This window comes from Phyllostomus discolor, chromosome 5, assembly GCF_004126475.2.
Source record: "Phyllostomus discolor isolate MPI-MPIP mPhyDis1 chromosome 5, mPhyDis1.pri.v3, whole genome shotgun sequence".
Classification (NCBI taxonomy): domain Eukaryota; kingdom Metazoa; phylum Chordata; class Mammalia; order Chiroptera; family Phyllostomidae; genus Phyllostomus; species Phyllostomus discolor.
Genome location: NC_040907.2, coordinates 49,201,426 through 49,215,101, shown reverse-complemented (window position 1 = coordinate 49,215,101; position 13,676 = coordinate 49,201,426). Strand labels below are relative to the sequence as shown.

General features: G+C 32.9%; 1 protein-coding gene across 22 annotated transcripts in view; it reads right to left on the bottom strand.

Annotated features, from left to right (window-relative positions):
• MIER1 (MIER1 transcriptional regulator) overlaps positions 1–13,676 on the bottom strand; it is a 59,026-nt gene that overhangs the window by 17,145 nt on the left and 28,205 nt on the right. For 15 of the 22 annotated variants that reach the window (XM_028514057.2, XM_036026256.1, XM_036026257.1 and 12 more), the window contains 4 exons: positions 12,583–12,744; positions 11,313–11,463; positions 9,527–9,591; positions 6,111–6,183 (listed from right to left, as the gene is read on the bottom strand). In XM_028514057.2, the coding sequence (XP_028369858.1) occupies positions 6,111–6,183; positions 9,527–9,591; positions 11,313–11,463; positions 12,583–12,744 (451 nt within the window). The remainder of the gene's footprint in view (positions 1–6,110; positions 6,184–9,526; positions 9,592–11,312; positions 11,464–12,582; positions 12,745–13,676) is intronic. The other 7 variants (XM_028514058.2, XM_028514065.1, XM_028514059.2 and 4 more) reach the window with 3 other exon arrangements.

The following is a 13,676-nucleotide window of genomic DNA, read 5'->3' as shown; positions in this document are numbered from 1 at the left end:
GTGAGGAAGAATAGGGCAGTAGCTGTAGAGAAACTATAGTTGGCCCTGGCCAGTGTGGCTCAGCTGGTTGAAGGGTCGTCAGGTAAACTGAAAGGTCATGGGTTCCATGTTCCATCGGGGTACATGACTATGTTGTGGGTTTGACCCAGGTTGGGGTATGTAATGGGGGCAACCCTTCAATGTTTCTCACATCAGTGTTTCCCTCTCCTTCTCTCTCCCTCTCTCTAGAATCAATGAGCATGTCCTTGTGTGAGAATAAAAATAAATTAAAAATGTTAAATAAATAAAAACTACAGTTGAAGCAAGTTTTTGGTTTTGTTTGTTGATTTTTAGAGATGGATGAGACATTATCATTTAAATGCCAATAGGAAAGAGCAGCTGGATAGACACTAAGACACAAAAGACAACTAACAGCCTAAAGTTCCTTTTCTTATGAAAAAGAAATTAACAACTAATTAAACATTTCCTATATATCAGGCAATTATGTTAAGTGTTTTCCTGTAAATTACCTGCCTCATTCACCATGTGCATACAGTTTAAATACTCTAACCTTTCAATTTCCCAAAAGGTATAACCTTTAAAATATAGTTCAAAGGATAAACTCTAAAAACTTTTCCTTTGTAAATCTAATTCCTTTTTAAATATGCTGGTAGAATTCTGATGAAACTCTAAATTGTAAATACAGTAAAACTCCCACGATAAAGTGACTTTGGATATACTGCTACTGATTCCTGTTCTCTGCTCAGTCTCTGTCCCCTGAGGGAGCAGACTACAGTTAGATTCTTAGAGTGACAGGGAGGGGGTGGACAAGACCTTACAAGGAAACCCTGACTCAGGAAGACAAAGATAAAGAGTGGATCCCTGAGTCCCCAGTGTTCTCCCAGTTATACCCCCATATGAAGCCTATGAAATCAGCGCAAACTACTGCAATCATTCTGGAAGTCCCAGGTGGCCACAGGACACAGAGATAGCCTTATTTAAGCTGAGTACACAAGCATCGCTAGATGGTGCAAATGACAAGCCAGACAGACCCCTTGAATTGTGATAGGGTAGCCTGAGAATATGACACTTTGTTTTATGCAATTATAACATACTAAAAAATGACCATGCTGTGAGAACAATTAGCATTTTCACAGAGACTAAACCACGCTGTCTTTCCAGAAATAGACCAAATTATTTTCCAATAAAATGACTCTTAACTATGATTGAAATAAAACAGGCAACACAATTGATATTAAAAGTCTTTCTGTAGAATGACTAAATGCCAAGAGATCAGAAATTCAGAAGAACTCCACACTAAAATACTGAGGAAACATAACATTTATAAATATGATATGAAGGGAAAAAACTCTTTAATAACAATATAAAGGAAAATTACTTTATTCTAATTAAAGTGACATAAACATGCTGGATTTTGAAAGATCACAACCACTGAAATGTAATGACATCTCCTGAAACTATTTCATTTCAAATGAACTACCAAGCCTAAATAATGAAAACTTAAAAAGCAACCACAAATGTATCTACCTTATATTACTGGAAGATATAATTTACATGATTGTATCTTGTAATTAAGTGAAAGAGTTCAGTAGGCAAGAGCTCACCCACTGTTAGTAACACAGGTTAGCTGGGGAAGTGCTTCCTATGGGCATTTTAAGTAATCAAATTAAGCTCCTTGGATAAGTAAAATGAGTTGCAAAATCATTTAACAAAGTTTATTATATATGTGTGTGAGTGGGGGTAACTAATGTAGAAAGCTGAGAAATAAATACAACAAAACCATAAGCAATCTAGGAAATTAATTCCCAATGAAAAAATGTATATTAGCCTCCAATTTTCTTAAAAGAGTGTTATTCCTCTTTTATGCCTTTAAGGTTCTATCTAATCAATATATTATGAAGATGAGAATGCTAATCCATAATCAGCATTATACTGTAATAAGGTTTACAACAAAAATTCCCACAATCTTAAAAGGTCTGTATCTGTGATACAACTCTATTTACATTCTGCATCCATTGGCAAGATGTGTCCTGAGATAACAGAAAAACCTCATGTCATTCCTGTTTTACTGTATGTTAATGTTACTTTAGGTTTTATGTGTTATTTGGTATGATTTGGTAGCTTATTTTGGGGGTTTGAAAATACTCAAAACTTTTTCCATATGGCACAATAGTCCCACCCCCTTATAAGCAGGTTGGCTCTGTGGTTTCAGTTACCCACTCTCAACCATGGTATGAAGATCTCTGCATAATTTACCTCACTTCATCTCATTATGCAGACACTGTGTCCTCTCACATCATCACAAGAAGGGTGACTACGGTATAGTAATTAAGATATTCCAAAACACCAGATTCACATTTTTTATTACAATATATTGTTATAATTATTTTATTTTATTATTATTCCTGTTAATCTCCCACTGTGACTAATTTATAAATTAAAGTTTACCATGGGTACATATATGTGTAAGAAAAAAGTATATACAGTGTTTGGTACAACTGTGGTTTTACTATGGAGGTGGTCTTGGAATATAATGCTCTCAGACAAAGGAAAAACACTATTAATTGCTTCTTTGTGCCACTTTGGCTTGCAAAGGGTTTTATAGGAACCCTCCACTTTTGGATAGCAAGGGAAACCCGTATAGGTTAAATACAATGTTTCAACAGTATTGTTATCAATTAAGAGTAATGTGTATGTTCAGTTTTCAGTAACTTAATCTGTCAAATGCTCATTACAAACAATTTACACAGTCCTTTGCTATTCACTGCTTCATAATTCCTAACCATCACTTACTCTAAAACTTATGTCGCCAAGCATGAAAGTTTGACTGGGAATACCCTGAACCATGCCTTTCTTTTTTCTTAAGTAGCCCATTTAATTCTCAATTAAATTAGTCCTGGGTTCTCATCTTGGTGCAACTGACATTTTGGATAATTCTTAGTGATGGAGAGGAGCTTTGATCCCGTGCATTTTAGGATGTATATTAGCACAGCATTCAAATTATTTAGTTTTATCACCAAGATGCAGTGTCTGCTCAGTCCAGTGAATGAGAATGACAATAAAACACACATAACTTTGAAAAATCATGCCTTTCATCTTTGGGAATGAAACCCTTCCTATATGCTGAGTGGAAGTGACAGCCCCCATCCCAGGAATCCCAAGAACAGATAAATGAGCCAGGGCAAGCCAAATTACTCACTCACCTCTCTGGTCTTAGTAATTACTTCTGGCTGGATATATAACTCAAGATGAGTCACCAGAGACTCATCTAGACTTCTCTCTAGACTTTTGCTGGAGCAAAAGGGGATGAGGAAGTTCTCATTTTTGTTGATTCTCTGGCTATAAGGACAGTGTAAAGTATAAGCCAAGAGCTCCAAGTAGCCATCTCAGCTTGTGTGACAACAGAAGAAAAAGAAAAGGGGATTGCGGGGGACATACCTGATATTATAAGATCTCCTGAGTCTAGTTATATTTGAGGAAAGGACTTTCCAGTAAAGCAATCAGGTCAATTCTTTTTTTGCTGACGCTAAAATGAATTGGGTTTTTATCACTTGCAAGCAAAAGAGCATAAATTGATACTTTCTGAAAATCTGGGAAAAAAAATCCTCGATATAATGGCAAGATTATAATGACAATAATATTCACTGAATATTAATGTCATTTACTGAGCAGTTACTGTGTGCCAGACACTACACTTCTAAGTGCTACACATACAAGTGTCACATATAAATACTCACAATGGGTTCTATAAATAAACACTCTATTATTGCTATTTTATAGATGAAGAGAAAAAATTAAATAACTCGTCCAAAGTCAAATGCCAAATGCTGATCCAAGATTACTGATTCTGTATCAGTTGTGCCAACACCATTCTGCCCCCATCTAATAACCACTCGCCAAATTTTACTAAGCGCCTATGTGATAAAGATCATCCTAGGTATTACACATACAAGGATGAATAAATAATTATAATATACTGTGTTGAGAATGGTAATTTACATAAATTTAAGAAAATATTAATATGTAAGGGAAATTTTGTAACCAAAATAGATATAGATTCAAAGGAACATGCCTTGTATGTGACTGTAATAAATCTGATTTATGTAATTGTTTGGAGTGATAACTGATGAATACATAATCTGCACAGAGCCTAATAAAAAAGAAATCAGATATCACAGAGACAAAAATTTATCAATGTTTCCAAATACTCAATAATAGGGTTTCCTTATATAAATAAAAAATTCTAAGGGATCTGTCAATTCCTAAAGTAAAGATATCAGGATACTTTAGTTTTATTGAACTTTTATCAAAATTTCCCAAACCAAATGCTTTCCTTTTTGAATGTGTTCACCAAACCAATAAAAAATACCCTGTAATTATTAAAGGAAAAAATGCATAAATTAGCATTATCCCTTTGACAGCTTTCTTTCTAACTGTGGTTTTCATAAGTTTCACATGTGTTTGGTTTGCATGCATAGGGTACCTTAAATGGAAGCAAATTCTAGGTATTACAACAAAAGTTTGAATTCCTATGACTACAAAGCTGAGGATAGGCCCTATACCACACAGCTTTCCAGACAGTATCACCCTACTAAATCTAGTCTGATCTTTACGCAATCTAAGAGACTTAACTTCTCAAAGTGAGAAAACTTGATTAACCACTGCTGTCTGAAAAAAAAAAGTATACTTGCTTTCTAAAATTGGTAAAACTAAAAACCATTAATCCAAAATTTACAAAATTGAAAATTACAGATTATGACCACTTACACTTATTCACTGATATCTGACAATAAAACATATTAAAATAAAATGACATATTAAAACATATTAAAATATAAAACATATTAAAGATAGCTTAATAGATAATTAAGCTATCTTTAGGCACATTAACTTGCCACATATAAAACTGAGATGTTTTCCTTCCCACCTACAAAGAAATTTAGTAAAATGGAATAAATGTCTAACTTTCAATTCTTTATTTAGAAAGAAGTCAATAGTAAACATATGTTTTAACATAACACTGAAAATTCAATTACAAAAAATACAAAAGCTAATGGATCACTTATTTTTGCATGTAATTACAATGTATTCACAAAACACACAGAACTTTACTATGTAACTAGGTCACTCCATAATGATACCTTTAATGTTCCTGTATGTTGCAGGAACTTATTTGAAAGTGAGTGAAAGCAATTACTGGTATGTTAAAACACATTTACTTTCACTAGAATTTACCAGCCTGTGGTATTCCCTTAATTGCTCTGATCTGCTGCTTGCCCTCAAAGCAGGTACACACTTACAATATAAAGTAAATTTCTGGAGGGAATGCTAACAAGAAAACAAAACAATAAAAGACTTCTATGACTCCTAAACGATCTGCATATGTAAGCTGAAATGTTGAGAAGAAAACTTGAAATAAAACAAATGAAAGATTTCTAGCTCTGAGTGATGTCACACTGCATATGAACTCACTGAAAACACATATACATCCACAACATTCTTTCTAGAACTCACCTAAAGTGAGTAATCTGAAAAAGACTTTAAAAACAAAAAAAGTCCTCAAGTATTTTGTATTATTGGAAATTTAAGTACTTATGACTTACCTCAAGACTTTAAGATAAAATGATGAAAAAAATCATGTAAAATTTAAGTATAGAAGTTGTCTTCCCAAATTATTTTAAATATACAAGTATCAAAGTAATCAACTTTAGTAAGTAATATTATGTTTCAGAAGCAAATAAGCTTTTTTATATCGGTTACTCAAGATTTTTTTAGACCTGCCAACAACTTCCTGACATAACTTCTAAAATTTAAATTGTACAGGCTATGAAAGGGTATATTCAGAGTATTTAAAATATGAAAAAAATAAAGTAAAATTAAAAATTGGGGTATTTTAAGTCACTTAATACCAAAATAAGAATTCACTTTTTTCACTAGACTTGTATGAACAAACCTGGAAAAACAGAAGACATTTTTCTTCTTGTAGAAATAATGTAGGCCCTCTTTCATAATACAGTAGGGTAACAAACTGTCGTTCTTATCTTGCTATAAAACAATAGTTCGTCACTTCAAAAGCATGAATTCAGCTATTAACTTTACTAATAACCCACCTTTTTCATTTTCTTTGTATCTACAAATGCCAACAGGAATCTCTGCTTGAAACATGGAGCCCACCATAATCTCCTATTTTAAAAATAACATAAAACATTAGTAAGGGCCCTGGCCAGGTAGCTCAGTTGGTTGGAGCGTCATCCTGATGCGCAAGGGTTGCAGGTTCAATCCAGGTCAGGGCACACACAACAATCAACCAAAGGAGCATCAATAAGTGGAACACCAAATCAATGTTTCTCTCTCCTCTCTCCCACTCAAATCAATAAATTAAAAAATTAAAAAAAAAACATTAATTGTATCTAGTAACAGATTTTATATCTAGTTTCTAGTATTACCACCTTCTTGGGCAAACTGTTCCTTGTTCCTCTGTCATACAATACAGATGCAACAATTAACTACCTCAGAAGTATTGTGAGGATGAATGAGTTAATAATAGGAGCTTGGATATGATTGGATGAAACTATTAGTAATAATAATGGGGTGATAAGCAATACAACAATGGATTCAAACCTAACTTCAAAATATGGAGAAAAAATGAATTCTTACTATTCAAATAGTAAGATTGAGGCGAACACTAAAAAACATTCAAATTCAGGTATTTTTCAGAGTATCTACATTCTAAACTATGGTCCCTAGAATAGCAGCATTAGTGTTACCTGGGACAATAACCATGCAAATACTCAGGTCCTATCCTAAACCTACTGAACAAGAAACTCTGGAGATGGGACTCAGCAATTAGTGTTTTAACAAGCTGTCCAGCTGATTATGACACACAAGTCTGAGAAACCAGGGCTTTAAGATAAAGGAAGTAACAAAAAAGGGTTTGTACAAAGCTCAGTAGAGGCCAAATGGATGAGCAAGTTAGTGCCCAACTTTCATTAAAACAATACAAAATGAAAAAGTAACCCCAAAAGATAATTAAATCTTACTTTAAGAAATCTGATAATCAAATTTATATAGTCAAATCACAGATTAGGGGAAACTGGCTGGTCAAAAAGACATTAGAGATCACCACTGATGAGATTTTTACAACACATAGGGACCAGACTCTCCTTTGGCAGCTAAACGTTAAGAACAAATTTACTGCATTTTTAAATGGAAAACTTAGGGAGGGAAGGTACAAATCTTAGTCTAGTAAGTTTAAATAACTAGTAGGATTGAAAAGTTCCTCTCTCCAGTTACTGTCACCTCACTGATGTTAGGAATTGTTAGCTCTGGAGCTATGACTTGAACAGAGATTTGATTTCAAAGCTGTTTCCTCTACCCCAGTTTCTATAATAATTCAATGTTATCTTACAAGCCTTAGATGACCTATGAATTTAGAAAGTTTTTTACTGCAACAAAATCAGAGTGAAATAAAACAATCTGAATTTACCATGGCCTGTTTTATTATATACTATTGATGAGGAAGCAGTACTCCCCAGCAAAGATCTCACTTCCCCCTTGTTCTCCCTCCTCTGAGCTTTTTGTTCCTTTATTTAAAAAAAAATCTAATTAAATACTATATTGAACACTCTAGATACATAAACAGTCAATTTATGTTGGAGAAAAGGTATATAAACTTGAATGTGTCAGGGAAAATAACAGTCTAAGATAACTCAAAGTTTCTAGATTTTATCATTTTAATTTCTCCGTGACATAAAAATCAGAAAAAAACTGGATTAAAACATTTTCCCAAATCAGTCACACAAATACTAACTTATGTGATCCTTGTTATTCAGCCCTCTCAAATTAATTAACACACACTATACTGGGCTAACCGTCCCTTACCATTCTAACCCAAACTGACGTCTCTCTCTTCCAAATATCTTTTCAGAAACCCTGTAACAGATCAATCTGGTTGAAGCTCAAAATCCTGGGTAGCCCAGTCCAAGTTCACTTAAATAGTCCATTCTTCCTAAAAGAAACTCTAAATATAAAGTTCCCTTCTTTTAATCACCAAGGGATTCAGCTCTTTTTTAGGTTTGCTTAGAACATTTTTAAACTGCTCCCTATGACCCCCAAAATAGGAAAAGCTCCAAAGCATTAACTAAATATTGGGTTGGCCAAAAAGTTTAATTTTTTTCCGTTAAGATGACTCTAGTAGTGCTTAGTTGTCTTTAACTTCATTTGAAATAATTTTGTTAGACTGTATTATGACAGCTGTCATATTAGCATGCATTTAAAAAAAACTTAAAGCTGGTGAATTTTTGTGCCATTTTAATATTGAAGATAAAAGAAAATGCACATTTTCAGCTTACTAAACTTTATTTCAAGAAGGCAAAACGCAAAAAAAGACTTGTGCAGTGTATGGAGAAGGTACTGTGACTGATTGAGCATGTCAAAAGTGGTTTGCCAAGTTTCGTGCTGGAGATTTCTTACTGGATGATGCTCCTCCGTTGGGTAGACTAGTTGATCAAATTGAGACATTAATGAAGGATAATCAATGTTATACCATGCAGGAGATAGCTGACATACTAAAATTATGCAAATCAATAAAGTTATTGGTAAAAGTGAAAAATGTGTCTTTTTATTTTATGAAAAAAACTAAATGGACTTTATGGCCAACCCAATAATCAATCATGACAAATGCAAAAAGTGCACTCAATTTCATGTTTTGGGCTATTCTGCTTTCAAAGAAATGATTGTTTATGCACTAAATTTAAAATCAAATGTAAGAAAAAGAACAACAACAAAAAAACTCAATGGAGTTTTTAAGAGGAAAATCGGGTGATCTAACAAGAATGACATTATTTCTGCTATATAAATTATTTGCTCTAAATAATTTTACACATTTTGATATATTTTCATTAAGTCAGTGACTTTGCAACAACTTATAATTAATTTAATTGTATGGTTAGACAATGTTATACAATTCTTTAAAACTTACAATTCAATATATTATCTTTAGATTCAATTTAGAAATTAACTTAATTATGCAATTTTAGAGAAGCCCAAATCCATCTCTTCATACATTATATTTGGAGTTGTAAATATCAACATTAATATAGGATGGAAAAATTTATAATCTAAATTATTAAGCAGAATTTACGTAATACCAATAAGCCTCCACAATTGTTTTTCCGAGTATATATATTTTTAAAAACCACATGTGATATTTTCTATAGTCCCTATAGTCCAACAAAACTCTACTTTAGCACTAGTTCAGAAATTTGGATTTCTAATCTTGGTTTGAATGCCAGCTTGCTCAACAAAGACCAATTCTTTCTATACCATGATTTTAGTTTATAAAAGGATAAACACCTGAATGTTTTAGGGGAAATCTGAACATCTACCCAACAGTTAAATGTCACAAAAGGGCTTACCTCAACTTTATCAACATATATGCAGTTAGTAAAAAAAAAAAAAAAAAAATTACTCTTGGCTTTTTAAATATTAATTTATCTAAGTTTTTGAAAAATATGGCTCTAACTACCTTTTTCCAGTCTTCAGATGGAATATAATCTTCATCTTCTTCAGATTCTTCTTCTATTTCGCTATCTAGAATAAGCAAGACAATACTACTATAAAATGATTGCTTATCCTGTCTGCATCTATATATTTGTATTTTATTTTTACATCTACCATCAAGATAATCAGATTTGCCCAAAGGTATTTCCAGGGTTAGGCCAAGTTATTTCTCATCAAATAATACCCTATCAATTATTAAAAAAAAAAAAAAACAAAAAAACCTCAAACCAACAAAAGTCTATAAATTTTCTAGGACAATCCTAATCTTTGATAACTGTATCCTCATGAAATAATTTTCTAGAAAAACTTTAGGAACAAAATTTAGAAATCAAAATAATCTGTTTCTATCTAATTCTTCTACCAAGAGCCTAGTGACAGAATAAATGGTATGATCTCAATGTCTTCCTTATAAAATGAGAATCTGGATAAAACAGTGGTTTCCAAGCAGTGCTCCCTGAAACACTGAGAACTTTACAGCATCACTTTGGGGGAGAAGCATGTGAAGGGATGATATGAATAAAACCCTCGATTCTCCCCAACCTCTGCTTTGGTCAGAGCAGGCAAGCTGCTGTGTATTTACATTCTGGAGTAAGAATGTATTTACAGAAAGGGGTAAGAAATTTGAAAACTATTAGATTCTCAGCATCTTCTCAACTCTAAAATGGTACCCAAAGTTCAATAGGGTAACATTACACACAGAAATGATTTCTTCCCTGGAGAAATTAAGATAGGCAGTATATGTCTAGCTTCCATGCACATATCACAACTGAAATACCAGATTGAATACTGTTTCAAGAGGCAGTCACTTAGCATGCCCTACACCACTTTGTCACAGGATGTGCTCTGTTAACTAATTAAGGGATTAATACTACATTTCCCTAAACTTAAAATTAACACAATTATTTCAGTAATTAATCTCTTCTTGCACTGACACACTTTTCAACTGGACAATGTCTTAGCTAAGCACTCAATAAAATTATTAGCAGTACTACATTCACTTCTAAACTAAATGTGTAACAGAAATCATTCATACAAAGCAGTAGTAATGTTTAATCACGTTACTTCATTTCATGAGAGGTTACTGATCTTCAAATATTTTTCTTCCTTTTAAAGTAAAGAAATTTAGGCCAAAAATTTAGTAACACTAATCACTGACTTTTTATCAAACTGCTGACTTCTAGAGTAAAGATTACTATTTAGAATGAAACACTGTGGAGCAAATACATTAAATGTTTTCCCAATTACTGGTCATCTCTGACTAGATCATAACTGTAGAAAAATTAGTAGAGTTCTCTCTCTGTATAACATATTCCTATCTCGAGTCAACAACTTCTTCAGAACTAGGAGGTATTAATTAGAGAAAGCAATGCTTATGAATATAATCGAAAAAGGGTTAAGAGGTAAAGAAAGTAGGAAATGATAACAAAGGAAAAGACTAGGAGAAATAAAAAAATAGATGACCATGAAACAAACGAAATTTAAGAAAGGGTTAGGAATAAAAAAAAAAAAGAAAGAAATACACTCAAAACCAAGTAGTAGAGTGACACAATAATTACTGTAGTATATTCATGAACAGGGCCCAGCAGTGCTAAGCTAATAACCTAGAACAAAATTCCATTACTGTTGAGTGAGATTTCAGAGTAAATGAATTCAAACACAGCAGTGAAAAAGAAATACTAGAATTTTAGGCCATATATTAAATAGTAAAATTATAAAATTATACTCCAACTGCAACAACCAGTAACACTTACTTGTGTCAAAATATTTACATCGACGTGGGCGGATTATTTCCTGTGCATCTTGAGAAGCAACAGATTGTGATGGATCATCATTGGATGACTGAGTTTCATCCTCCTGACCTGATGAATCCTTTATATTTTCTTCCTGTGGAATCATAAATTGCTTTAAGATGTAAAAAAAAAAAAAAAAAAGTTGGAGATAAAAAGACCATAGTATTCTAAGTACAACTAGAAGACTAAAATACACTAACTGTAGCATGGTGTCCTGGGTCAAATACTGGAACCGAGAAAGGCAATTCATGGAAAAATTGGTGATATCTGAATTGTTCAATTAAATAGTATGGTCCTATGTTGATTTCTTAGTTTTGATAAATACACCATGGTTACATAAGACGTTAACATAAGGGAAAGTTTTGAGTGAAGAGTACACAGAAAATCTCTGTACCATATTAGAACTTCTGTAAATCTAAAATTTTTTCAACATACATAAGAAAAATAAATACAAAACTTCCAATTAGCCTTTTTTACTTAAAAATAAAGTGCTTTTTAAAAGTTGGTATATTTTATTTAGAATAGGCATTTGAAAAGAAATCTGAATGTCACAATTGAAACCCCTCAGGAGTGGATTATAGGGGACTTATATTTCTGTATCTTAATTCTTTATTTTTTAAATATTTTTTTAAAGCCAGTTTCTTTTTTTTTTTTTAAGATTTTATCTATCTATTTTTAGTGGGAAGGGAGGGAGATAGAGAGAGAGAGACACATCAATGTGTGGTTGCTGGGGGTTATAGCCTGCAACCCAGGCATGTACCCTGGCTGGGAATCCAACCAGCGACCCTTTGGTTCACAGTCCGGTGCTCAACCCACTAAGCCACACCAGCCAGTTTTTTTGTTTTTGTATTTTAACTCTTAACATTTAAATGCATTTTTTAAATCATATGACCTTATTTTTATTTATTTTTAAGGCTTGGTTTATTTTTAGAGAGGGGGAGGGAAGTAAAAAAGAGGGAGAGAAACATCAGTTGGCTGCCTCTTGTACACAACTGGGGGCCTGGCTCACAACCAAGACATGTTCCCTGACAGGGAATTTAATCAGCAACCTTTCAGTTCATAGGCTGAAGCTCAACCACTGAGCCACACCAATCAGGACTAAATGTTTTACTTTTAAAATCAGAATGAATAACAACAGATTATAAAAATAAGCAGTCAAAATGAATATATCAAAAATTGTAACTCCAACAATAAAGACTACAATCTTAAAGATATATGTGTATAAGCTTACTTTATTTTCTCCACTACAGCCACTATTATCATCATTATCAGCATCTTCATCATCTTCACCTTCTTCTTCTTCTTCTTCTTCTTCCTCATCTTCTTCAGGTAGTCGACTAGTACTATCATAACCATAAAGGCTGAGAAGTTCATGAATTGGCATGTCGCCTTCCTAAATAGACCAAAATAAAAAGTTAATTTCTGAATAAGTAATATATCAATTGCTACACTTCACCAATCTATAGAGTATTCATTCATTCAGTACAGAAGAATGCTCTTAGACCTGTATGCAGAATTCTCAAATCATAAAAAAGCAACACCAAAAATAATTATGAAAGCTAAGAAAATTTTAGTCTTTTAAGAATTTCTATGAGACCAATTCAAATTGCCAACAACAAAAACCTTTAATTATAATAAAAAGGGACACTAATTTAGAACTATTCTTTTGTGTGATCGATTCAGTTAATGTACACCATCAGTTAATATTATGTATGGATGTTCACACTTAAGAGTACCATACATAATTTGGGAATGGGGCAATAAAATAATTAAAACATAAACAGACTATAAACTAAGTTAACAAACCCAGAAAGGGAGATGAAATTCATGGCCCACCCAGCCCAAATACATTAAAACAGCAGTGATATAGTATAGGAATGATACTGAATATATTAGCCATATATTCTTTTCTAGAGTTATCTATAATTACATATAAAACCATCTCATGTTATCTTTACTATTTACCTTACAAAATTTTTGTATTACCTCCATTTTACAGATGAGAAAACTGAGGCTGATGGATTAAGCCATTTCTCCAAAAATCACCTAAATTATAATGGGTGTAGCCAGATTTCAAGTCTAATTCCAAAAGTCCATACCCTTATCAGTATACCATGCTACCTCAGCCAGAAACCTCCTTTAGACCCCACAAAGGATGAAATGACTGAGGATGAAATGAAGAAATACTCATATGTACTGAAATGAAACAGCTTCCTGCATAAGGTACTCACTCTAATAAGTAATCAATATGATTACTGACATGAAGTACCAAGGAAACATGACAGAATTCTGATTATTAAAAGAGAATTTGACCCACTGCTTGAA